The sequence below is a fragment of the Necator americanus genome, chromosome IV (assembly GCF_031761385.1).
Source record: "Necator americanus strain Aroian chromosome IV, whole genome shotgun sequence".
Lineage (NCBI taxonomy): Eukaryota > Metazoa > Nematoda > Chromadorea > Rhabditida > Ancylostomatidae > Necator > Necator americanus.
Window position 1 is genome coordinate 8310601 of NC_087374.1, and position 24761 is coordinate 8335361.

At 39.6% G+C, this 24761-nt stretch overlaps 1 protein-coding gene across 3 annotated transcripts in view; it reads left to right on the plus strand.

Moving 5' to 3' along the window:
• RB195_000655 (uncharacterized protein) overlaps positions 1–20917 on the plus strand; it is a gene marked incomplete at both ends in the record, with an annotated part of 65376 nt that extends 44459 nt beyond the window's left edge. Inside the window, 10 exons of one of the 3 annotated variants that reach the window (XM_064197119.1) lie at positions 4682–4753; positions 4871–5003; positions 7934–8093; positions 8291–8389; positions 8461–8566; positions 11427–11597; positions 11664–11791; positions 12020–12102; positions 12297–12348; positions 20842–20917. In XM_064197119.1, the coding sequence (XP_064053002.1) occupies positions 4682–4753; positions 4871–5003; positions 7934–8093; positions 8291–8389; positions 8461–8566; positions 11427–11597; positions 11664–11791; positions 12020–12102; positions 12297–12348; positions 20842–20917 (1080 nt within the window). Of the gene's footprint in view, positions 1–4680; positions 4754–4870; positions 5004–7933; positions 8094–8290; positions 8390–8460; positions 8567–11426; positions 11598–11663; positions 11792–12019; positions 12179–12296; positions 12349–20841 lie in introns of those variants that run through there. The other 2 variants (XM_064197117.1, XM_064197118.1) reach the window with 2 other exon arrangements.
• Positions 20918–24761: the final 3844 nt, after the last annotated feature.

Genomic DNA, 24761 nt, shown 5'->3' on the forward strand with positions numbered 1-24761 from the left:
AATGATAAGACGAAACAGAAAGGTTTTTTCTCCGAAAAATTTGCAGACAACCTTTTAAAAAGATATTAACGTGCGTTAACTAGGAATTTAATGTGTCCTATATGCCTAAAACTGGGCTGTAGCACAATCGATAAGAATTTCGATGTTGTGACTGCACGGATCGAAACCCGCCCGGTGCCAACCAAACTTTTCGTTTTTTCGATAAAACAAAATCGGATCGGATAAAACCGCTGACTTAACGCATTTGTTCGTAACCATAAAACATTTCAAGGCTGCAAACAATTTCATAAACCTCTGATTGAATTCTGAATTGAAGCCAAAGAAATGAGCGCGTCCCAAAAAGACCAATCAATGACGTGTGCACTTTCTTTCTTTCTTTTCTTCAAATTTATTGAATTTTTCAAATTTTCTTATTGATTCACTATTGTTTCCAACTTTTTTCCGCTCGAAACTACGACTCTTTTGAACATTCCTGACTTTGGTCTTCCTCGGTTCTTTGGTTCGCAACCGTTCCGTAAGCAAATCTTTGCCACCGTCACTTATACATTTATTTCTATAATATTATTGTTTTTTTTTATTTCCGACCCAAATAATAAATATTAACCCAAATACTCCAGTAAAATTCTTACTTATTTTTTTCTTTGTATATTTTCCATTGAAGGAGCGTCATCATAATTCCAAAAGAAACATAATTCTCATTCTCTTTGTATAAAAACTCACAAAGTTGTTTCAGAGCTCCCATTTCAAAATTTTGTTATTTGTTCTCTATTTATCCTTTCATTTATTTTCCTATCTTTTTTTTTATTTTACAGTAACGTTTTCACTGATGAGGCCAGTACTTTCACCTAAACGCACACTTTATCGCTTTTCTGTCGTCGTCTGCGCCATCCCTACATGCACGGTCTTTCTTCCGCTAGAACTTGCGTAAATAAAGGAGGAAAAGAAAAAAAAAGGTTTTTGCTCCGAAAAATTTCCGGACAAGCTTTTAAAAAAATGGACTGAACCATACGGTGACTTTTCTAAACATTTTTGAAATCATAATGATACCTAATAATGAAGGGTTCAGTATGTTCACATGCGTGAATGAGCCAAACCCTCTCCCACCTCCACTCCCTCCTTGCCGCTCCCTTCATCACTTCCTCACCTTTTTTTCTGATTGTCCAGATTCGTGTGTCATGCTTAAAGTGTGGAAATAAAGGATTAAAGGCATCACCCCACGAATCTGAGGTGGTACGGATTTCAGATGGAGTATTCGTATACGGCATAGTAGATTATGGAGAGGGGGTGGTTCCGTCCATTTCTTCCTAATTCCCGTAAAAAATGGCCCGGAAGATACGGCTTCAAGCGTTCCGGTACTCAATTTTCTACAACGAGTTCGATTTGAGCGCGCCAGCCTTGTGATGTCTTTAAGTAAGCTCAGTAAGCAATGAGCAGAAGCTAAACCACCTGACTCACGTCGATTCGTGTGGTGCGGTTCGGGAATATGGGCTTGATGCGCGTGTTGAGATCATGCAACGGATTAAAAACATCCATGAAATGAAAAAAGAAAAAAAAGAGGGGAAGGTAAATAAACTGGACCTATGTTCTCTTGTCGGTGCCGACGAGGTTTTGATGAAACTTCATTTGTTGCCTGTCTTTCCGATAACTTCTTCTTTATCAAAAGAAGAAAATGGAAAGAAGAAAGAAGAGGGAGGAGGAAGAAAGAAGAGGAGAGGGAAGGTTTGGAGATTGTTGGACAGCATACCTTCACGGCGATGCTCTACGTATCGTTTGGTGATGATGCTGACCTCGGATAAATTGACTGGAAACATTTCAGAGACGGGTACATTCACAATTCTGAAGCTTTGAGAAGCGGTGAGGTAGAAGCTAAGCTTGTTATTGAATAGGTAATTCCTTATTTTACAACAATTTTATTCCTCAAATTCCCCTTCTTACCGTATTTTTGATTCCTCAACTTTACTCTTTTCTATTTTTTTTCTATTTTATTTTTCTACTTCTCTATTTGGTTTCTTACATTTCCTTCCATAACAATTTTCTGTCTCTCTCACCCAGTGATGTTCTCCTCGCTCCAATTTTAAATTGACCAGAAATTTGAAAGAGATTTATATTAAACGAGGAACATGTGAATTTCGCTTTCTTTGTTCCAATGCCTTCCGGAAAGCACTGAAGAAGATTTCTGGAAGATTTTGTTCACATTTGCTGTTGTTGTTGTTGTGTTCTCGGGGAGAAATAGCTTCAATGTGGACCAGAATGGGAGAATCTTCGAATAAGATGCGAGGACTTGTCAACAATAATTACTGAGATTCCACAATAATTGCTAAGATTCTATTAGAGAATTGCTGAAAAGTGCTTCACATCTCTTCTTCCTTTTTTTTATAATTCTACATAAAAGTGCCACCGGGACAAGTGCAACTTTCTTCTTTGTCTTGACACGCGCCTATCCGTTCTATCCTTTTCTAAAAGAAAATTTCAATCAATTTGAAATCAATAAAAGCAATTAAAGGCATCACTCCTACGAATCTGAGGTGGTACGGATTTCAAGTGGAGCATTCGTATACGGGATGGAAGACTATGGAGAGGGGGGTGATTTCGCCCATTTCTTCCTAATTGCCGCAAAAAACGGCCCGGAAGATACGGCTTCATTCGTTTTGGCGCACCATTTTGTACAAGAGGTTCGATTGGAGCGCGCCAGCCTTGTGCGGCGCCGCATCTTCCGGGACGTTTTTTTTCGGCAATTAGGAAGAAAAGGACGGAATCACTCCCCTCTCCATAGTCTTCCATCCCGTATACGAATACTCCACCTAAAATCTGCACCACTTCAGATTCGTGGGGTGATGCCTTCAATCCACTACGAAAAGGACTGCCTCAAAGTCTCAATGACAATAATTTGGGTCCCAATTTTTTTAAAGGATGTTCTGACTTATTGTGTTTCTTGTTCTTGTTGTTTTTTCTTCAAAATTTGTTTTTTCTTTACTGCACCATTGGAGTATGTAAATGAAAATAAATGAATAAACTATGGTGATTAACCGAGAGTCAGAGATACTGTTACATTCCTATATCTTTTGTTTCTTTCGTTAATGGATTGCTCTCGTTAGAAAATATTCCGGATGGTGTACGACACCTTGAATCGTGGAAAAAGATTTACTTGAATTTTTTTTTCGAAACTTTCTTACCGGATTTCACTTCTGCTGAGAGATTTAAAATGTCACACTTTAGATGAATTTGATGGAATTTATGAATGAACTTTAAATCCTGGGTCTGCGGTAAATATTGGCAGCAGCTAAAGCTGGGTGATGAACGATGCTACGCACTTTTAGTATTGTTTTAAGAGAATGTTTGAAGAAGATAGCTATGCGTACGATTTCTGTTTTGATTTTTTTAATTCTTTTCTATTTTTTTTCCTCATTAAAATGCATCATATTCGAAACGATAATAGCCAGGTAATAGGTGTGGCGCAACGGCAAGTGGTTGCCACTACGTTTGCGCAATCGGTAGTTCGACGCCACCCAACGCCAACTAAGCTGTTCATTCCTTAAAGTCAAATAAAGTTCCGAGTGCATGAGTTATAACCTTATGTGTAGGAATTTCAGGAATCTACGAGCCCTGTCACCTATACAATGACTAGGGGAAGCAGATTTTAAAAAAAAGCAACAAATGAGTCCGTAATGCCTCCGATGATTCTCCTCATTTTCCTACCGTTGTATAAAATCAGTCTATTTCTCCTTTTAGTTAAGTATTCGACCAATACATGGAACTCTCAGGATTGAAATGCGCTATATCCGCACTTACTAATCCTCATCTTTAATAAGTAAAGCATAATATTAAATATTAAATATAGGTATTATAAGTAAGTACTATGTAATAATATGTAATATCAAAGTAAATTAGTTATTTGGCACCAGGGCGGTTTCGAACCATCAATCGATCGTGCAATCACAATCGGACCTCTTACCGGCTGCGCTACACATTCAAGACAAAGAAACAGATTTTTCATGATGCGGATTCCTTCCTTCAATCTAATAGTATAAGTTTTACAAACCCATTCTTTGGCTACAATTGAAGTATCGCCTTCAAAAGAACAAAACGGAGGTTTAAAACTGAAACGTTAAGAAGGCGGCATAACATTTTTTTAAAAAAATGCTACAGAATGCTAAAATCGAAAAAAAGAGTCATAAAGTGCGACATCGCCTCTTTCAAATTCATATTGCAACCTATCAAGGCGGTTTTTTTTCCTCCGGTGTCATCGAAATGAAAGAGCCTATGAAAGTGAAGTGATGGAAATGAGGAGGGGGTCTGTGACCAATTCGCTAGACTGAACATGTGGTTGTTATTTGAGAAATTTCTGGAAAAAAATCCGAACATACTCGTAAAATTATTGTTCCTTCATCGATTTTCCACACTTTTCTTGACTTCTATCGTTTCCTCCTCCTTCTATTCCTCTTCCGTTCATCGCTTCTCATCGTCTTCTCCTCATCCGCTTCACATGCGTCTGCTCCTACATAAATGATGCGTAACCATCTCATCAGCGTTTCTTTTACGTAGCTTTATGTTAACTCAGCCGCGCACATCTGCAATGAACCATCACATTCGTAGTTTTTTCCCTCTTAACGCCGTTGCTCAACGCATACAATTTTTCATCCCTCATTCTTTTATTTTCTCTCATTTCTTTTCTTTTTTTAGAATGAATACCTCGGAACAATTTAAAGCCGATATGGGATTGCCCGAGGTTTATCAACTTACACCAATTGTTAAGGTACGTTATGCATGTGCATTCGATCTTCACCATCGTTTTTCTTTTTCGTCAAATCATTTTTTTTTATTTTTCATTCTTTGTAAACTTTAATTTTTTATTTCAACTATTTTTTTAAAGGTCCTCTGCATCTGTTTCTACAACGTGTTATGCGTTTGTTCGGTATACGGGAATTCGTTGGTAATTATGGTTATTCTGTATTTTCGAAGGCTTCGAACCGCCACAAATATACTTATCCTTAATTTGGCTATTGGTGAGATTTTTTATTGTCTATTTTTCTTAATTTCTGAAATCACAGTGACTTTATTTATTTTTTTAAATTTATTTATTACGCTCAAAGGCGTGCTCAGAGTAGGAGACAAGGAATGAGTACAAATAATGTTCCTGTTTATTCGTTTTTTTCCTGAATATCAATGTTCCTGACTTCGTTAATTTTTTTATAATCCAGAAAAGATCAGTAGAATTAATAGAATAGATGAACGAAAGAGAAATTTCATTTTCTCACTGCTTTCATATTTGCATTAAAATTTTGGGATTTTTGTTCATATTATTTTATTCTGCTAAATGCGCTTTTAATATGGATTTTTTCTTCTAAATTCTGACTCGCGCACCGAGAAAAAAAGACTTTAGCATTATCTAACACAAATTTGAAAGAGCTTTTTTTCTATACTAGCCGGGATTTTTTTTGTTCGTTTTTTCTATGTTAATTTAATTCTTGTTCACTTTTGAATCAATAATTAGAGTGCATAGAGGATTTAAGGGGTTTTAGAAAAATTACATTTTGAGCGCTTTTCATTCGCCAAAACTTTGCATGAAACGGTTATTTGACATGCTGAACGTCGAAAAATTACATCCATCATTGAAAGTGACGTTAGATTTTCGTCAAATTATTGCCGAAAGGGGATTTTTTTTCGTGAAATATGTCTCAAATTTCGCTTCGTGCAATCCAGACTTTCATATGCCCATCCTCGTAAATCAATCCGTCTTGTTTTTCCCGCTAAAAATGACGTTTCTGGACAAAGTTATCCGTCTTCTTACTAATTTTAGCTAATTTCTTTTTTTTGTCGAAAAAGTAGTGTTATAATCAAAAGTGGAAATAAAACGTGTCGTGCTGGGGTCCGAGTGGTTTCCCGTGCTCAAAAATTTCCAACTCCACAACTGAAGAAAAGAACTCAAGAGCAAAACTTGAAAATCTATTGAAACTGGACGAAAAGTGCGGAACTTTCCAAAAAAATACTCATCAGATTCATTATATTTAAGTAACTTATCACGTAATATTTGTCAGGATTTAAAAAATGAGCGTGTATAGCAGAATCAAATAATACGGAAATATGGAAAAGCAGTCAAATTTCCATTTGAAAATGTTCACATCCAAGAAATATTCACTCTAATGAGAGTGGCTGATTCTTTAGGATTGCACCACCTCATGCGCATTCATTATTCTTTCCCAGCCTCTGCTCTCTACGTATCTTGGAAGGGATCTCACATGAAAATCCCATTCTCCTCCCGGATCTCTCCATCTTCGCGCCGGCTGCTTGTCCTTTGTGTTATTTCTTCATAGCTTCATAAGCTAACAACAGCTTCGGCTTCATGACCTTTCCTGTTCGTAATGAGCACGGATTGCCGGCTTTTTACTTCCTAACAATGACGAGAAAAACATTCCATTTCCAGCAATCCAAGCGCAACAAGCACTCATTCGGCTGGACGAGCAAACATTCACCTACATGTCCATTTACCCCCAAAAACCACAAAATCCAAATTTCCTAGATATCCGGAAATTCTCGAAAATTTAACGAACGGGAAACGGCGAAAACTTATTGGACTCTACCATAAACCACACTACTTTTATTCCCATGCAATTCTTACGCATCAATGGCGGTGGCGAAAAATCTTTTCTTGAAAAAAAAGCTTCTAAAAAAGAGAAAAGAGGAAATTAAGAAAAAAAATAGAAGAAAGAGACCTTCGCATTGTAGAGGGATAGAACAATGATATCTGACAATGATAAACAATGATATCTGGATTATTGATTGAGTGGTGAGGTCTGAGCTCGGATCGTTTTCAATCGATACCGACGCGTTTTAACGTCAGTAACCACATACATATACTACTGAAGTTGTGCAAATGCACCACACATCTTGGGATCTTGACTAGAATTTCTCGATGACGGTTTTTTTGTACAAAAATTTGGCTATTTTTGGATGAATTACCACCGCAACCGCTGACAGAATGAGCCATTCAAAAGGGTTATCTCAAAATTTTGGAAATTAAAAAAAATTAAAGTTGGAAACGGTAGAAAAAATGTGCCAGAAGCAAGAAATTATTGAGTACTTAATTGCCACACTATTTAAAAAAAGGGGATATGAGGAGACCTGAAATTTGGCAAAAGATTTCCATTTGTAGCTGGAATTTCCGAGTTAGTCAGGAAGAATTTCGCACTTGTGGTTTTTGAAAAACTTGCAGAGAGTGATCATCAATAAATTACCGTCAATTAAATTTTAATTTGTTTCTGAGTTCGATACGTTTTGAACGCATTCATGTACAACAAATAAGGAATAATTCTTCTATAAGTTCATATTTAGGATAAATCTCAAACAAACTTTTCTTTTAAAAAGTCTACGTTTAAAGTACGTAAACTAATGAAAGTACTGTTGAGCCGAAAATTTATGACTTATGGTGCAATTGCACAATCGGGCTAACGTGACAATTGCTAGTGTTGATATGCGTTGCTATCGATTGAAAAGTATGTACTACACATCAGGTGGGGTCAAAACAGTCGGATCAAAACGACCTGAAGCTGAGTGAATCTGCGTGGGCGGCTGCATCGGGTGCAGCGCGCGCTAAAGCATAGCTGTTGATCCTCCGCCTGATCCGACTACATCTCGTCAAGATCCCTTTATCAGAGGTTCGGATCGACTGTAACCACGGTTTCTATGTGGAACGAAGGGATAGAGATAATAAGACATGGTCATTTTCGTTAAGAAATTCTTTTTGTCACCCAAACTCCTCAGGCAATACTGTGTCGAGGCAAAAACTGTTGCAAAGAAATAATAAAATAAGTGAGGTAAGTAATAAGTGGAAATATGTGTAGAATTAGTGAATAATAATAAGTAGGTAATAAGTAGTAGTAAGTAGTGAGTAATAAGTTTTTTGCAAGTAAATTAGTAAGTAATAGATTTTTTGCAGCTGATCTGCTCATTGCTGTGTTCTGTATACCGTTTTCTTACTGGCAAGTGCTCATTTTTGATGATCAACGCTGGGTTTTCGGCTCGGCGATGTGCAGCCTTCTGTGTTTCCTGCAAGGAATTGCCGTGTTTCTCAGTTCATGGACTCTCGTCGTGATCAGGTTTGGTTCTTAGCTCAGTTTACTTGAGATGTATAAAAGTAAAAAATTCGGATAAGAGTTAGAGTCGCACTCATATTCGTTCAACCGGGTGGAAGGAGAGTTAGGCAGAGCTGAGAGGAATTAAACTGCGTCGCAGCAAACGCGTCACGCTCTTGCGGTTGAACAAATTTGGCAACGACCATAGAATCGATTTGCAGTTTTGACCGTTGGATGGCGATCATGTTTGTGATGTCGCCGAGTATGCGCCTGACGAGGAGACGAGCAATCTATTTAGTACTCGGCACATGGGCATTCAGGTAAAGACAGCTAGTGGATTTTATGGATTTTATGGATTGCTGTACATTTCTATCATGAGTCTTTTTTCTAGCATAACCATGGCGTTACCGTTGTTTCTTGTCGCTCAAATAAAAACCACCGAGGGGATCAAACGATGCGATGAGGATTGGACTGGTGTCGAAGCAATCATACCGGGAGTGAGTTCCTCGATTTTGTTGTCGTTGAGCTAATTTACGCCTCTAATCGGATCTCATGGTGATAAGTGATGAAAAATAGCTTCAGAATTGTTTTTTGGTTTAAGATGACTCAAAATGCTCTAATGCTGTAGTTCAATAGCAATAAAAAAATAATAAAAATAATAATGACGATAACATTGTACCGTACTGTAATGTATACCGTACTTTTTAGCTTTCACCGCAGCACCAAAAAAATGATTGTTTAAATGTAACCTTGGTAGATCCTGGAAGGATTCCGATTCTTAAAGACCGTGCCTTGCATGTCCAAAAGGTGGTTGTCTTAGGGGACGAAAGGATGGCGGTCAGAGCACGAACACCCATTTTCCTCAAAACCATGGGAATTTCCTGCGGAAATTGTCCGGATGTAGTCGAAAGTTTGCGTTCAACTTACTTTTGAGTTTCGCTGACTATTTTTCTTCCCAATTTATATATTTTTATTATTCTACTATCTTTAGTCTGCTTAATGAGGTCTACTCACTTTTCTTCTTGGAGACTCTCTTAGAGATTTATGCAACCACCGCTAATATGATTTCCTTTAAAATTTGGGGAGGGAGGATACACAGAAGTACAGTAGCATAAAATAAAGCATAAAGTAGCATAAAAATAAAAAGCAAAGCGACTAGAAACGTGAGAAATGGTATCATATGTATTATAATAGGGCCAAATTGACATGAAGCACGTACGCAATTGCGTACGCGGCTTCTCTGGATTCGCGTCGGTGGAGCGTAGCAGCTATAAGCTTAGCGAAACCCTTACTGGCAGCATCCATCGTTGCAGTTTGCGGCGGTCCCACCACGGTCCCAACTGCTGCTTCCATCACGCCGTTTCGAACGCGTACGCAAATACACTGCAACTACACTCATGATTCATGTCGTTTTGATCTGACTTTGGGTTCAATCAGACTGTGGAAGGACAAGCGAGGGTCCCATCACGCCGCCTGCGACCGTCTACGCAGTCGTACGACATTTTAAGCCGTTTTGACTCGACTGCATTCTGTGTAGCGCGGTCTGTTATGAAATCCATTAAAACCAGGCGTTTCGTTTCATTGTGGTTCTGACGAACCTACAGCACACGTTTTTGTAGAGGATCTTCACTGTGTTACAGTATAAATTACTGTAGAGTCGAAACTGTACTGTAGACATTAGGCACAGTGCAGTTGCGTAAGAGGTTGGACCCGGATCGAAGCGGTAGAGCGTAACGGTTAGGATCGGGGAAGGGCTTTTGCTGGCACAATCCATCGCTGCTGTTCGCGATGGTCCCACGTCCATTCCAGTCAGCACCTCCACCGCACCGCTTCGAGCGCAGCAGCTTACTGTTTTGCACCGTTCTTCAGATCTTTTTGACCGGACTTTGTTACTCTTCAAACGTAAGCTACTATCGAAGCTACTTCCTACGGTATCATCTCCTAATGATGAGTGAATGAAAACGAATGGGATGAGTGAATGAATGGATTGTAAGTTATAGCAGTAGTGGACAACGACCAAAAATTCATCTCTCTCTCTCTCTCTCTCTCTCTTTATTTACTATTCATGGACATTGTGACGCGATTGTGCTCCAGAAGAAATATTCGGTTCACTGAGCACGTCAACTGCACTGGCAATGGAGTCTTCAGCAGTCACACGCGTTTTTCCTGTTTTCTTTAGTTTCACACCCATTCTGGAAGAGTTCTCAAGACGGAGCTTATCGGATATAACAGAAGCCGAGCCGATGCCGCCGTCTGAGCTTGTGATAAGCTCGTGTGAGGATGGATAATCTATGACGACTAGTAGTCGTAACTTCCACCAACGTAGAATTGCAACCCTGAAAAATAGGGAAGAACTGAGAGGGAAGGTAGGAATATATTCTTAGAGGTAGTGGGAAGTGTTAAGTAGATTAGTATGGAATTTCCCGACGAGCACATACATCACAACCATGCGAAGGTGATAAAGAGTAACTTTGCCGAATAAACAGAAACTTATTCGTAATTCCTGGATTTATAATCAGAGTTCCGCATTTTTTGCCGTCATTCTTGGAAGCTACACCACTACTCGGCAACGGAAAGAATTACAGACTGAAAATTAAGAAGGCAAAAATAAATGGAAAATGAAAGAATAAATGGTAAATGAATGAAGATAAAATGGGAATAAAAATGAAAGGAGAAATGGAAAAACAAATGGTGAATGAATGAAGATAAAATGAGAAATGGGAATTAAAGCGGAAGAAAAAGCAAATTAGAAGACAGAGATTGAATGAGAATTAATGACTACATTGGTGAGCCTAGGGCCTGTGCGGCAGCGGACCCGTAGTTAAGTTCCCAAGCGGGATTTTCTTTACTTTTCAGGACACCAGTTCCTTCCTATTATAGTTTTATAATTGAACAGTTCCAACTGGTGCACCCTGCTGGATATCTAACTTGAGTCGCTCTGAGCTTCTCTCATCTTCCCTCCCTTCCCTTTTTCCCTGCCTCGGAACCGCTTACTTTTTTCATATTTCACAGACTTATTTATACATGCCTGGATCAAGCTTATAATAAAGTGTAAACATAAACAGCATGAAAGCAAAGGATACAAAGGATAATACAATGAGAACATATTCTACCAATTATCATCAATGAGTTACCGTATAGTCGGGTCAAAACGACATGAAACACAAGGTGGAGTTGCGAGGCAACCGTTCCTTGTTGCGATTCGCGATGGTCCTCACTCGATCCTAACCGCTACGCTCCACCGCACCGCTTTGAGCGCAACCCTTTACGCAACTGCGCCGTGCTTCATATCGTCATGATCCGACTATACCGCTGGTGAAATTGTCCACAGCCTGTAATTGACAACAATTATTCCAGTCGAGACGCCTTTACTCGTATCTTGTACTAATTCTACAGTACGTCGTCCCTCTCACTGTGCTCATCATTACGTACACATTTATTGGAATGAAAATGTGGAACAGTCGAATCCCCGGACCCACTAGTTCAACGAAAAAAGTTGTGATGGAGAGGCACGAGAGTGTCAAAAAGGCAAGTGGTTGAACTTCCGCAGTTCATTAATAGTTCCACCTCCTCTAATTGCTCACTTCATTTCAGTTGATCCCGATGGTGATTCTGATCTCTGCTATGTTTGCCTTTTGTTGGCTACCTCTTCTACTTCTCATTAATGTTATAGTTGATTTATGGCCTAGCGTTGCTAGTTGGAAGTTTATCCTTTACATATGGTTAGTTGGTAAAAATTGTCCTCAAATTCCGCTAGTTGCCTCCCTGCTGTACATAGTCGACGTCAAATGTGTTCAACTGAGCGGCCGCAACGCGTCAGCCGCAATGCGCCTTCCTCGTCTGCTTCGTATGCAGCCTCTTTCTGTTCCAGTCGGTCCCAATCGAAACCAGTTGAACACATTCGGCAACTACATGTATGGGTATAAATATTATTATGTTTTTTTTTCCAGGTGGTTCTCTCATGGATTAGCTATGATGCATTCCATGGTTAATCCAATCGTGTACTTCCTACGAAATGCTCGTTTCCGAGAGGGTTTCTGTTACTTTTCACGGTTTCTTCCGTGCGTACACTTCCAAGAATTCAAACTGCTCAGCGAGCATGCACGAAGGTATGGTGAAAACAATTCGAACTCATCTATTTTCTTCCCTCTTCTTCGAACGAAAATTTGAAAACATTTCCAGTAAGAATGGTGATAAACGGAGTCACAAAATAAAAATTGAGTTTAGCGCGCGTTCACGATCTGGAACCGTCATCCCCGGCTCGATGGTATGATTTTAGGTGATGATTCAAATACCTGTTTTATATCGCTTTTATTGCGTTAATTCAGTTTTTCTGCCTCCTTGGTTCTGTTAAGTTGAGTGGTTTTTTGCTTGGTTCTTCGTCATTTAGCTGTCCTCACTTTTGCGCACGAAACCTTGACGAGAAATGTCAAGTATTTAGAGCAAAAAGAAAGAAAACCTCCAAGGTAACATACGTCAATAGGCATTAGTTGCAAAGGTTCTGGAAAGAATATCCTGCGTTGCCTCAAACTTTTGAGTGCTTTGGGGTTTAAGATAGAGCCGTGCCTAAAGCCAGCACACCACAAATTTAACGTTGTATGGATTTCTCGTGGAAAGCTTCTATACAGAAACCCGTCAGATTCAGAGTATGCTGCTTTTGAGACTGAGCTATGCACTAGAATAAGAGCACATCATTTCCAAAACCTCTTAAAACTATAATTTGTGATGTGTGGTGGAAGTCAGTGAGGATTCTCGGTACTATTCTACTTGTGGTATCCTACCGCAAATTTTTCCTTATAGGATTTCTAAGGATTTTATGACCCCGCTGATAACCAATAGAACATTCGTTCACGCCAACATCCGCACTAGGTTTAGACTCTACGTTTCCCAAAAACCACACGCGAAGAAAAAAACCACAAGAACCGCACGTGTACGCGGCGCATCAGTGGGACGCGTTAACCGCAACTGGCGTGACTTGATTACCAGTACCTAGAGCGGTGAATCCCTTATTCGTGATCAGCGGAAACCCTCATTCATCTTCATCGGAGAAAAATTGGGATTGGTATCCTAACTTGTATGGTACCGGAATTTCCTCTTCCATTCGTCTCCTTTATGGTCCATTATTAGAAAATAAAGTTAGGCGTAGGAACGAGCAACTAGATCCTCACATATGCTAAATATCCTGGTTTTATTCGCATCCAAAAACGTACATTTAAGTATAAGCATTCGATTTATTCGAAAGAGAAAAGCACTTCCACATCATTTTTTTTTCGCTGTTGGTGTATTCAAATTTCGAATTCTGTTCAGGATCTGAGGATAATTGCTGCTGAAAATACTAATTACATCGCGCTGCTACATTCATCCCATTACATTTTCTCTAGAGGGTTTTAGAAGAAACACCCATTTAAAGTTCGTTCTAAGATGTTTTTACAGTCTTTACCAGCTGCCGCTGTAGCACAATCCAAGGGAGCCGTTGGCCATAATCCCCGATTAGCGGTCATTTTTCTTCGGGCTAACGAAGCAAACAAGAGAGGCGAACTGGGACCATCATTGAACTGCAGCGATGATTGGTAATAACAGGGGTCTCCGCGCGATCCTAACCGCTACCCTCGGCCGCGTAAGCGTTGCGTAAGCGCAGTAACAATTAATTTGTAGAAGGTTTAGAATTAGTTATTACACCCTTCGCAAACCACTTTATAGCTATCTGGTGCCAGCGCACTAATCCGACAGCGTGGAACTTTTATTTATTTTATTTGTTTAGCTTTAGATTTTATAGCTTTATGGCTGCGGTAGCGATGGCTAGATGGCGGCGAACTCTCACACCTAGCTGGATGCCTCCAGCAGCCCCAGTCACTCGCCACAAACACATTTTAGCAGTTAATCAACTCATATAACCCTCCAGCCTCTAACTCACTACAACCGCTGCCAAACATGTCGCAAGCAATAGCAGTTAAGCGGCAGGAGGAAGCTGCGATCTTACATCGCTTACTATCTAACAATCGTTTGTTGAAGGTCAAAAATCTAATTCCTTTTGCATTTTGCACACTATACATTAATAGTTCTAAAAATATTCGCTAAATAAGAAGGTAGTGCTCTTAAGATTTGAGAATCGGGTCCCATCTCGTTGAACCTCAAGGTGAACGTCGCCATCACAGTTAAGCGCAAGGGAAAATCGAATTGATTTAAGCAACTAAAAAATCATATAGGGAGCAATGCAAACCGAAAATAGCATAAAAATAAAAATCTTCCTATTCAACTTTTTTCTGCCCAGCTATAGTACATGTATATATTAAGCCATAGTCTCAACATAAAGCTACTGGGTCTAAAAAAAATTCGGAAACTAGTCATGGATTATTTCCCCACGTCAAAACCCAATTCATGCTTCCTGCGTTGTAGATATTAAAGCCCCTTAAGCCCAGGAAGGATCCCTGGATCTAGAAGGAAGTAATATTCTTGATGAATGTTGGGAAAACGCAAGGGAATGACGTTTCGTCTTACAGAGGATTCTCGTAAAAGCTGGATATTGTAGCTGCATCTTTGAAATCCCTTTGATTCCGAGGATTTCTCAGATAACAACTGTTGGAAATGATCGAATGTATGGAAAAAAAGCAATTCTGTCTCGAAGACGCTGCATTTTTCCCCCACAAAAACATCTAATGCTTGTATATATTTTTCTGGAGGTGAAAATTATCTTGCGTAGACTCGCCCACTACTGTATTTACCGTAGATGTTAATCACACCGCCAAAATAAAGAAGGATAAAGCTAAATGGAAGATTACGATGTTATTACTATCGATTTTTTCTGAGTGTCTGGAGCTTACGTGGCCGCCTCCATCCACATGTTTTGCTGCTTAACTTGGCTAAGTGTCAAATCCTCAGCAACCTGTAGGCTGGGGATAATAGCACGGCGAAGAAAAATAATAAAAACGGGGAAAAATGTTCCAGCGCTCAAATTTTTTTAGAGGGGACTCATAAAAATTCTTTCGTGGACCTACGTCAAAATAAATATCAAGCACTGTTGTATATGTAGTATTCGTATAGTAGATTATGGGGACGAGAGTGATTCCGTCCATTTCTACCTAATTGCCGTAACAAATAGCCCGGAAGATACGGCTTCGGGCATTCTGGCGCACTTTTTTCTACAAGAAGTTTGACTGGAGCGCGCCAGCCTTGTGCGGCGCCATATCTTCCGGGCCGTTTTTTACGGCAATTAGGAAGAAATGGACGGAATCACTCTCCTCTCTATAATCTACTATCTCTTATAAGAATACTCCACCTGAAATCTGCACCACCTCAGATTCGTGGGGTGATGCCTTTAAGTTATGAACATTCAGTTTCTCATAACTCCTTGGTTATAGTACTTGTCTTCACTGCACTGAGAATGCACTACTTCTGTTATTGCACTAACACAAAAAAATCTTCGTACAGTAAGCACGTGAGGTTAATCAATGTCTACGCGGAAAAAATGACGAAAGAATACAGTAGAGTTAAAACGACATGAAGCACGGTGAAGTTGCGTAAGTGGGACCATCGCGAACTGCAGCAATGAACGGTACTAGCAGTGGTCCTCAATCGATCCTAACCGCTGCGCCCCACCGCACCGCTTCCAGCGCAGCTGCTTACGCAATTGCACTGTGCTTCATGTCGCTTTGACCTGACTATGGTGCAGTCGGCGTAAAACGTGTTGTATCGGGGTGACGCGACGCGTTCGTGGTAAACGATAATATGCTGAAAGCTTCCAGGATTTCTTTTCCCTTTTCCCGTCGAAGCTTTTTTTGTTGATTATCAATCAATATGAAGCATGAGCAGCAAAACTGTTAACACTCTTCATTACGGCTAACCTGGGAAGTCGAGAACCTGTAGTTTGTAACGTATTCTCTCGGATCTCTCATCCAGTACAAGCCATCATTCCGTAAGATGCTACAACCGAAACCAAAAACCAGTACAACTCGAAACCTCGTGCTGTGCTTACCTCCGTGATATTAGCTGACCTCTGCACTGATAGAATCGCTCCGCTAATACTAATCAGCATCTGATCTGCATACGACTGCGAAGATGTAGTTAAGTTATGTAGTTGTAGTAGTTAAGTAGTTAAGTTTACTCGCCCAAGTTCCCTAGGAACTGCCACGCAGTATACAGGATTGTGCTTAATTACTCTTGAATAGATTTATTGACGATATTACTACGATAAGGCGGGTGTGGATCAGTCGGTTAGAGGTCCGTTGTAGCCACAAGTTCGATGGTTCGAAACCGCCCAAGTGCAAACCAAGCCTTTCATCCCTTTAGGGTCAACAAATTGGTAGCGGACCTGTTTGGGAGGAAAAAAACACTGACTTGATCATCGGCTGGCCCCCGCAATTCTTTGTAAAGGCCAACATCCGTTCCAAAACCTCAACGATTACGAATTAAAACAGCAGTAAAACGCGTTGGCGCATCCCAAGTGGATTGATACGCCATTGACTTTGTCTTTTATTATTATGATAATCAATAGGCAAAATTACTAACGTCGACTGTTCCTGCCCTTCGGCTATTGAAGAGCAGATATTGAGTAAAGATCGGCATGAGGAACGATTGAGGGAGAAGATACTGCCTTTTGGCTTGGACGGAGGACATTGGTATTGAAGGCGTTCCTGACGATAGCGACCATGCAATGAGGCTATAAGGTCTTGAAGCTCTGTAGCAATGAAACCCTGACCGATTTCTTCCTGGATTTATACCTTACCTTTGCTTCGAGTGGAACGATATCAATATAAGAGCCACTATTGGTATAAATAATCTAAAAAAACTATTGTAATATCTTCCGGACGTACTGTGTATTAATAGTAACAAAGTTATAACCGCCAAAGGTCTTGACACAAAGTCAGCTCGTTCGTCACAGCTACATATGCACTCTTCCATGATGTTTTTCTTTCCACTGTGTAATAATGCATGAATAAAACTATGTAGTCGAGCAAAGTCCTCTTACAGTTCTCAGTTTGTCTTCTTTTCTGCTTTAGTTTAGTTTCTTTTGCTACTTGAGCGTCTCCAGGAGCTTAATGCGTAGGAGTTTAATTTCTGTCACATTCTCATTTTGAACCGTGTTCGACCAGCATCGTTCATGTTCGTAATACTAAAAAAGTTTTTTTCTAACATTTTTTTCTCTTTCATTTGTTCTCTTTATAAGTTAATTAAATCTTTTTGATCGCAAAACATTTCTTCGAAGACTTCAGTGCATAGGAATTTGATTTCTGACCAATTTTGCTTGGATTTTGCATAATAAGAGCGTAATTAGCCTGAACTAAAGCGCTGAAAGCGCATTAAAAGCGCTTGCTAAGTCTTAGAAAAGTACCAACTATACACATCCATACAAAAAATGAGGCGAGAATCCAATTCCTATAGAACAAACTCTTCGAAGAGATGCCACAGCATCAGAAGAAATTATGGCGACTAGCGAAAAAGTATTTTCCTAGTATCACCACTATGGAGAGGGCTAATCGTATACAACACCATAAAAGATTGGAAAAAAATGCGGCAAAAATCAAATTGTTACGCACTAAAACCTTGGAGGCATCCTAAAAACAGAGTAAACAATCAAATTGATGGAAAGAGCTTTGCATAGATTACATAGTCTTATTCAAGCTTTATAATATAGTAATTTTATAATTTAAGAGGGTTTTGTATCAGAAAAAGCATAACGGTATGCAATAAATACTACAACTTTACTACTAAACCTTTATGAAGTAATTGCAAAACTAATAGGCAAAACGAAGTTTTTTTTTAAAATAATTTTCTAAAAAAACTGCATAAAGCGAAAACAAGAGTGGTCTGTATACTTTAGAGAGCGCTCAGTGCACGCTTTTATTGTGGACGCGTCGCATGGTGCCGATACAACATATTTTACGCCGATTGTTTTTAGAACATGTCATATCGTTTTTAATCAACTAATTTGAACTCATTACTTATACTTTACAACTGTCTGCCAAGTTCTTTTAGATTTTTAAATATATTAGCAGAAGAAATACTTTAGAATAGAATGCAGTAAATATAGGTTCTATATTCTACGTTTTACGAATATTTTATATTTTTATGACACAAATATTTTTATTATCTATTGAGTTTTTATTTTTATTATACTATTAAATAAATTAATTAATATTATAAAATATTGTTTAAACTATTTTATATTTTCATTTATTTTCTTATCTACCAAAGGTTTCAAATTTTTTTTGAAGAGGCCTCTTCCAACATCACCTTTGGCATTTCTTTTCTGATTCGATGGTGCACAGAATAAAAATATAAAACAGATAGTAACGTAATTGTCTTCAAACCTTTGATTCACTTTGAGTAGCTCATTCGCAAAATTCGAAACAGTAACAGAAAACTGTTCGTTCTGCATATCTTTACCCACTTTGAAAAAATTATTAGTACAAATCATGGATTAACAATGTACGGCACGGCAATATGTAGTCTGCGGGTGTAGCGCAGTCGGTTAGAGGTCCCGCTGCCTACACGATCGATCGGAGGTTCAAATCTTCCATAGTGCAAATCAAGCCTCTCATTCCTCCGCGGTCGATAAATTGGCACCAGACATGTCTGGGAGGATAAAAACACTGACTTCACACACCGATCAGCACCCGCAAGTAATTCCACAGGCTGTTACACGATCGTAGCCATCAAACGATTCTGAACGTGGGGCGCATCCTAAACGGATTAACCCCAGGCACTTTATTTATTGTTTTTTGTCTTTAATCGCATCATCCCACGAATCTGGAGTGGTGCGGGTTTCAGGATACGGGATTGTAGATTATGGGGAGGAGGGTGATTTCGTCTATTTCTTCCTAATTGCCGTAAAAAAAACAGCCCGGAAGATGCTACTCGTGCACAAAGCTGGCGCGCTCCAATCGAACTTCTCGTAGAAAAATAGCGACCCGCAACGCTCGAAGCCGCATCTTCTGCACCGCTTTTTACGGCAATTAGAAAGAAATGGACGGAAATTGACGCTTTATCCTTTTATACTTATCTAGTCTGCTCTTATTTTGCAAGGTATCAATGCCCTTCCTCCAGAAGCTTAAGCTAAGGCGACAAAAAGTATTTAAGTACGTTTCTGAAGTCATCATGGTTTTCGAATTTTTTCCGTGCAAATTCTTCTTCAGGTCCCAGAACAGGTGAAAGTCGGTTGGGAAAGAACTAGGGCTATAGTGAGGTTGGAGCACACAAACGTGCAGGCCAGACTTTTTCTGAGTCAACTTTGCTGTACGTAAGAGGTCCCGCGTTGTCCCACTGCGACTGTGAGGAGTTTTGGACGTCCTTCATGCATTGCATCGAGCAACTTCTAGAGTTGTTTCACGTAAAGTTTGGCGTTGATTGTCTGATTGTCCTTCAACCGTTCTCAGAACAGAATACCTTGCAAATTTCGGACAAGAAAACATAAAATGTGGGGAAAAAAGATATGCAACCACATTGTTTGTAAATACTAAGCTCACACTATCCATCATCCATACATACACTTCATGCAGGTACAATTAGCCAAAGGATGCAATTTGGTTGGATATTATAATTTTGCAAATAGAGAGTTTCATATATTTCTTATTTCATATTTTATATTTATTTTACTTTTTATTTTTATGAAGAATAATACCTATCGAAATAAATACCACTTTACTGAGTCGCCATATGTTTGAAATTATATAGTAATTATAATCGTTATTATAATTATATTATGTACATATGTTTTATATTTCAAATATATTATTAATTGATAATTGAAGTTGTATTTAACTGAAATAGTATGTTACTCAAGTGAAAATTGAGTGATTTAACTGATAACGTTCGCTTCAAAATTCTTGGCAAGGCTCGAATTATGTGGGGTAGATAAGCACTTTCCTATCTTTCACAAATAGGTTTTTTTCGCTTTTTTAAAAAGTTTCTTATTAATCCTCATTCTCATTCTCATTTCTTGTTAATTTCTCTTCACTAGCAAGTAAATATCGAAATATATTTTGCGTGTGTCGAAAAGAAACCTTGATACATCCAATGCAAACAGAAATATGAAGCTGATCACAAGCATCCATTTTTCTCGACGACCGAACTCTTTACGTCCGTAGATATGAGGATATGAAAGCAGTTAGAGTAAAGTTATGAAGAAAGTCGCCGATGAAGTAATTTTCCTCATTAAACAGATGATGAGATGAAACAAAAATAAAAGAAATAAAAAAATAACAGATAAAAGAAATGAAATGCGATTTATTGTTTCATTTCATTGTGTAAATTGCTGCATGGTCGGGTGAATCGATCAGTCTTGGGTTATTGATCCATCTGACTGCTGAATTTGTAGCTTTGGAGTTTTGCGTATCCACATATTCTGTGGATAGCAGATTGTGCCGGAATAGTCGGATTTTAAGGTGGACTAAAGATGGGGAGCAAAGTTAGAACACTGTGAAAATACGGAAGAGAAAATCATTCCTGTCTAGGAAAAAAAAAACGTCTAAAAAAAACGAGAAAGATGTCGCGAGGCTGCGTTCATCGTGAATAGTGTGAATTCTTCTAATTGCTCGGGTCACGAAGCATCTACCGTACGCTTCTCCGACATTAAAAACTCAAAATACAAATTAAATCTCATTTATTTCAAAGAAATTTTAATTTTCTGACTTTGTAAAAGGTTAGAAATAGCACGAGCCTGCCACTCACCACCTAGTTTATCAAAATCGCTTCATCTAAGTTCAAGCATCACTTGCACGAAATTGCAGAATATCCGCTTCCAGAAATTACCGTATATAACGTATGTATTTTTTAGAGCCCGCGCTGTACAGCTCGTGAATATGGTGGCATTCCTGCCGGTACACGGTTTACCGAACAAACAAGACCTCTGATCATTCGACAAACGACAGTGATATGAAAATGAAATGGAAATAGAAGAAATCGAACCGAAATCCACCTTCGCCTGCACATTTTTTTTTCGTGAAGGAGGAAAAAAGAAACTGCGGAGAAAAATTACGACATGCTTGCCTTCTCGATTGTATTCAACTGTCATACGACGGCGGTCCCATCAACGATGTGCCTGCCGTTCTTTTTTTCCTTTAAGTGATACTGATACGAAGACATGGACCGCATTATTTCCGCAAATGTGTACTTATTTTATGGATTCAACAATGTTCGAAATTGCTCATTTTTTCTATATACTTCAAAATCCACCATGTGGTTTCTCTGGTATTTACTTGATAAATGTTTATCTTTAAGTTTTTGTGTTTATTCCGTAATAGAATCTGAATTATCAACTTTCCCACGGTTGTAAAATGTTAGTAGCAGGTTGTGGAGGGCCTACCGTATACTCAGGTCAAAACCACGTGAAGCATGGTGCATTTGCGTACGCGCCCGAATCGGCGCGGTGCAGCCAGCAGTTGGAACCGTGGTGGGACCATCGCAAACTGCAGCAATGGATGGGGCCAGCAAGGGTCCCAGTACGCTCCTGGCCGCTACGCTCCACCGTTGCGCCTCGAGAGAAGCAGTGTACGCAATTGCAGCGTGCCTCATGTCGTTTTTACCGTACTATAGTTGAACTTACCCGACATGTGACAGCTGAGTCTCCTATACTTTCACCAAACCATACCAGTGTTCTTGTCCTAGAAATCACTTTGGAACGGCGTAGAAGCGGTCTCGAAGCGGCTCAAATTGACCACATCTTCCGGTTCTGTAGTATGAGGTGAGTGCAGTCACTGTGCGATTTCACCGCGACTGCACAGTTGATGGCTCGGAACCGCTCCAGGCGATCCGAGACCTTCATCCCTAGGGTTTGATAGATAATTGGTGCCAGACAAGTCTGAGAAGGATTAAGCACTGTCTTGAAATATCGACTGGCCTACGCAAGTCTTAAAGGCATCACCCCACGAATCTGGGGTGGTACGGGTTTCAGGTGGGTTATGCCTATACGAGGTCGTTGATTATGGGGAGGGGGGTGAATCTGTCCATTTCTTCCTAATTTCTGTAAAAAAAAATGGCCCGGAAGATGCGGCACGTGCAGGAGGTTGGCGCGCTTCAATCGAATTCGTTGCAGAAAATAGCGCCCCGGAACGCTCGAAGCCGCATCTTCCGGGTCGTTTTTTACGGCGATTAGGAAATGGACGGAATCACTCTCTTCCCCATAATCTACGATCCCGTATAGGCATAACCCACCTTGAAACCCGCACGACCCCGATATCACCCCACGCAGATTCGTGGGGTGATATCTTTAAGTAAGGGCCAACGGTTGCGTTCATAAAACTTTAAACGACACCAAGTTGGTGTCGGATGGATACATAGGAGTATTTCTAAGCGTAATTATACACCGGACACTTTATCATTTTTTTATAAAACATTTTTCTGCTTGGTCTTTATTTATGAGACTATTTTTTCGAATATGAAATCTACCTAGTATCACATCGTTACCCGGTTTTCCTCCAATAGTACCAGTTCATAGTTTTTTTTTGCAGAAATAAAAAGCAGACAGTTGTAGTTTTAATACTATTACTACATTATTACTTAGCAAACGTCATGTTACTCTCATGTAAGAAGTCCCAGTTTCCACAAAATGTACTAAAGTGCTTTAAAGCGCCCGGTGTTGATCAATCCCTGGGGAATGGGCCAACTCGTTCGTTTTCGCTTCTGAGTTATAGGGGTACATACAGGTGTATGTAACCTCAAGTCGATGTCCTTATCGTCCTCCTCCTCAAATCCATAGCATCGATTTGTCAATCCTGAAGGAGTAAGAGAAATGGGTTCACTCTGGGAAGATGGGGGGTTAGGAGTGTCGAACCTGGGACCACCCAGACAGTCGAGTGGAGTCAAAGTGACATGAAACTCAGTGGAGTTGCGTAAGCGGCTGCGCTCGAAGCTGTGCGGTGGAGCGTAGCGGTTAGGATGAGGTCCCTTCTTGTCACTACTCCCTCATCGCTGAAGTTCGCAATGATCCCAATCTCGATCTCGACCGCTAGCTTCACCGCGCCGCTCTGAGTGTAGCCGCCTACGCAATTGTGCTGAGCTTCATGTTGTTCTCACCAGACTGTACTGTACGTCTTTTTACGTAAACCATTCATAGACCGTATACTGTAGATAAGGTACATCTTACACTTCATGTATTTAGTCTGAGAGGTACTATCACCAGTATCGCAATGAGAATGAAATCGATCAGAAAAATGAAGTCAACATCTTCTGGTTATCTGATTTAAAAAAAATTTAGTCCACCTGCCAATCTTACCCTTGTTCTCGTTTCGAACCCACAAATAAATATGACAAAGGATAAAAAGATAAAGTTACTGGCGTATGAATCCACTTAGGATGCGCCAACGCGTCTTACTAGAATTCGTAGTCGTTGAGGTTTTGGAACGCGTGTTGGCCTTTACAATGATTTGCGGGGGCCAGCTGATGATCACGTTAGTATTTTTATAAAATAAAATTAAAATAATTAATTAGTAATTAAAGTAAAATATATTTTATCAAATAAAATAAATATGATGTAGATCAGATATTCCATCTCTATGCCAAGATTCAAGGAATTCAAGGACTCAAGGTCGAACTTTCGCACTTCTGGAAGATATTCCAGCCTTCTCCAGTTGAAATCAACATCCTGGGAAAACATGTGTTCGTGTCTCTCCTCGCCCGAAAACAGATAACGCTCATCAGTCATGATAGGCAGGTGGAAAATGCTCTGACTCTATGGATCCTCTTGGGAGCGTGGAACGACCATGGCCGACCACGTTGTTTTTCGGAAAACACAACCGCACATAGCATGAATGATGTGAACAACGGGACCAAAAGGGAGGTTCCGCCGAAATAAAGACAGATTTACGGAATGAATCAAATGAAAAGTTCGGATACCCGTGTGTTAAGAGGAATTTTCTGGATGATTCAATAAAATCTTCTTTATTCGCACTTTGAAAAATTTTACATGAATATTATGTGATGTACAGTATGTTGGAGATTTTTTCATTCCTAAAAATTGCTCTTGTATAAAATTTATTACAGACATAAAAATATGGGCATACATAGATAGAAATATAAAACATATAATTGAAATAAAAAATTCATCCAAACACGCAGATCCTACAAGCTATTCAGGGAACATGCAGGGAGAGGACTTCTTTTTCTTCGGAAGGATTTCTTTTCCCAAAAAGTTGTCTCAGAAACAGACGTTTCCAATAAATTCCTAAAAAACTGCACTCAGAGTTTATTGGAAGAATGAGGTGTTTTAGCGCTGAACTGTTAATTTTTGTCAATTACCGATTTCTGTTGGAATTCCCTGCAACTATGGGAGATTTCGGAAAAAGAAGGATAAACGAAGGCGGACGTTGACCAATCCAATGTGCGCTGCGCCTGCGCTCTTTCACATTAAAATTATAAAGTTGATAATTTAAAAGTCTTCTCTACTAGAAATTCGGTCTCAGCCTTCTGCATTTAATGTTTTTTTTTTGTTGTGACAACAAGGTTTTGGTGAAACTTAATGATTTGACGTTTTGACAGCTTCGTCTTTATCAGAGGGCCGAAAATGGTTCGATGATTTTTTTTTCGATCCCATGCATATTCCATCCTCCTTTTCTTCTTACTGATATCGTCCTAAGATACAAAACACCTAAAAGAAAAAGAAACCGAGCCGCCTCACTAACTAGAATGGCTGGTGAACCACCGCACACACGTTCGTACAGAACGTCATCCAAGGCGAATAAAATCCACACACCGCGGTGC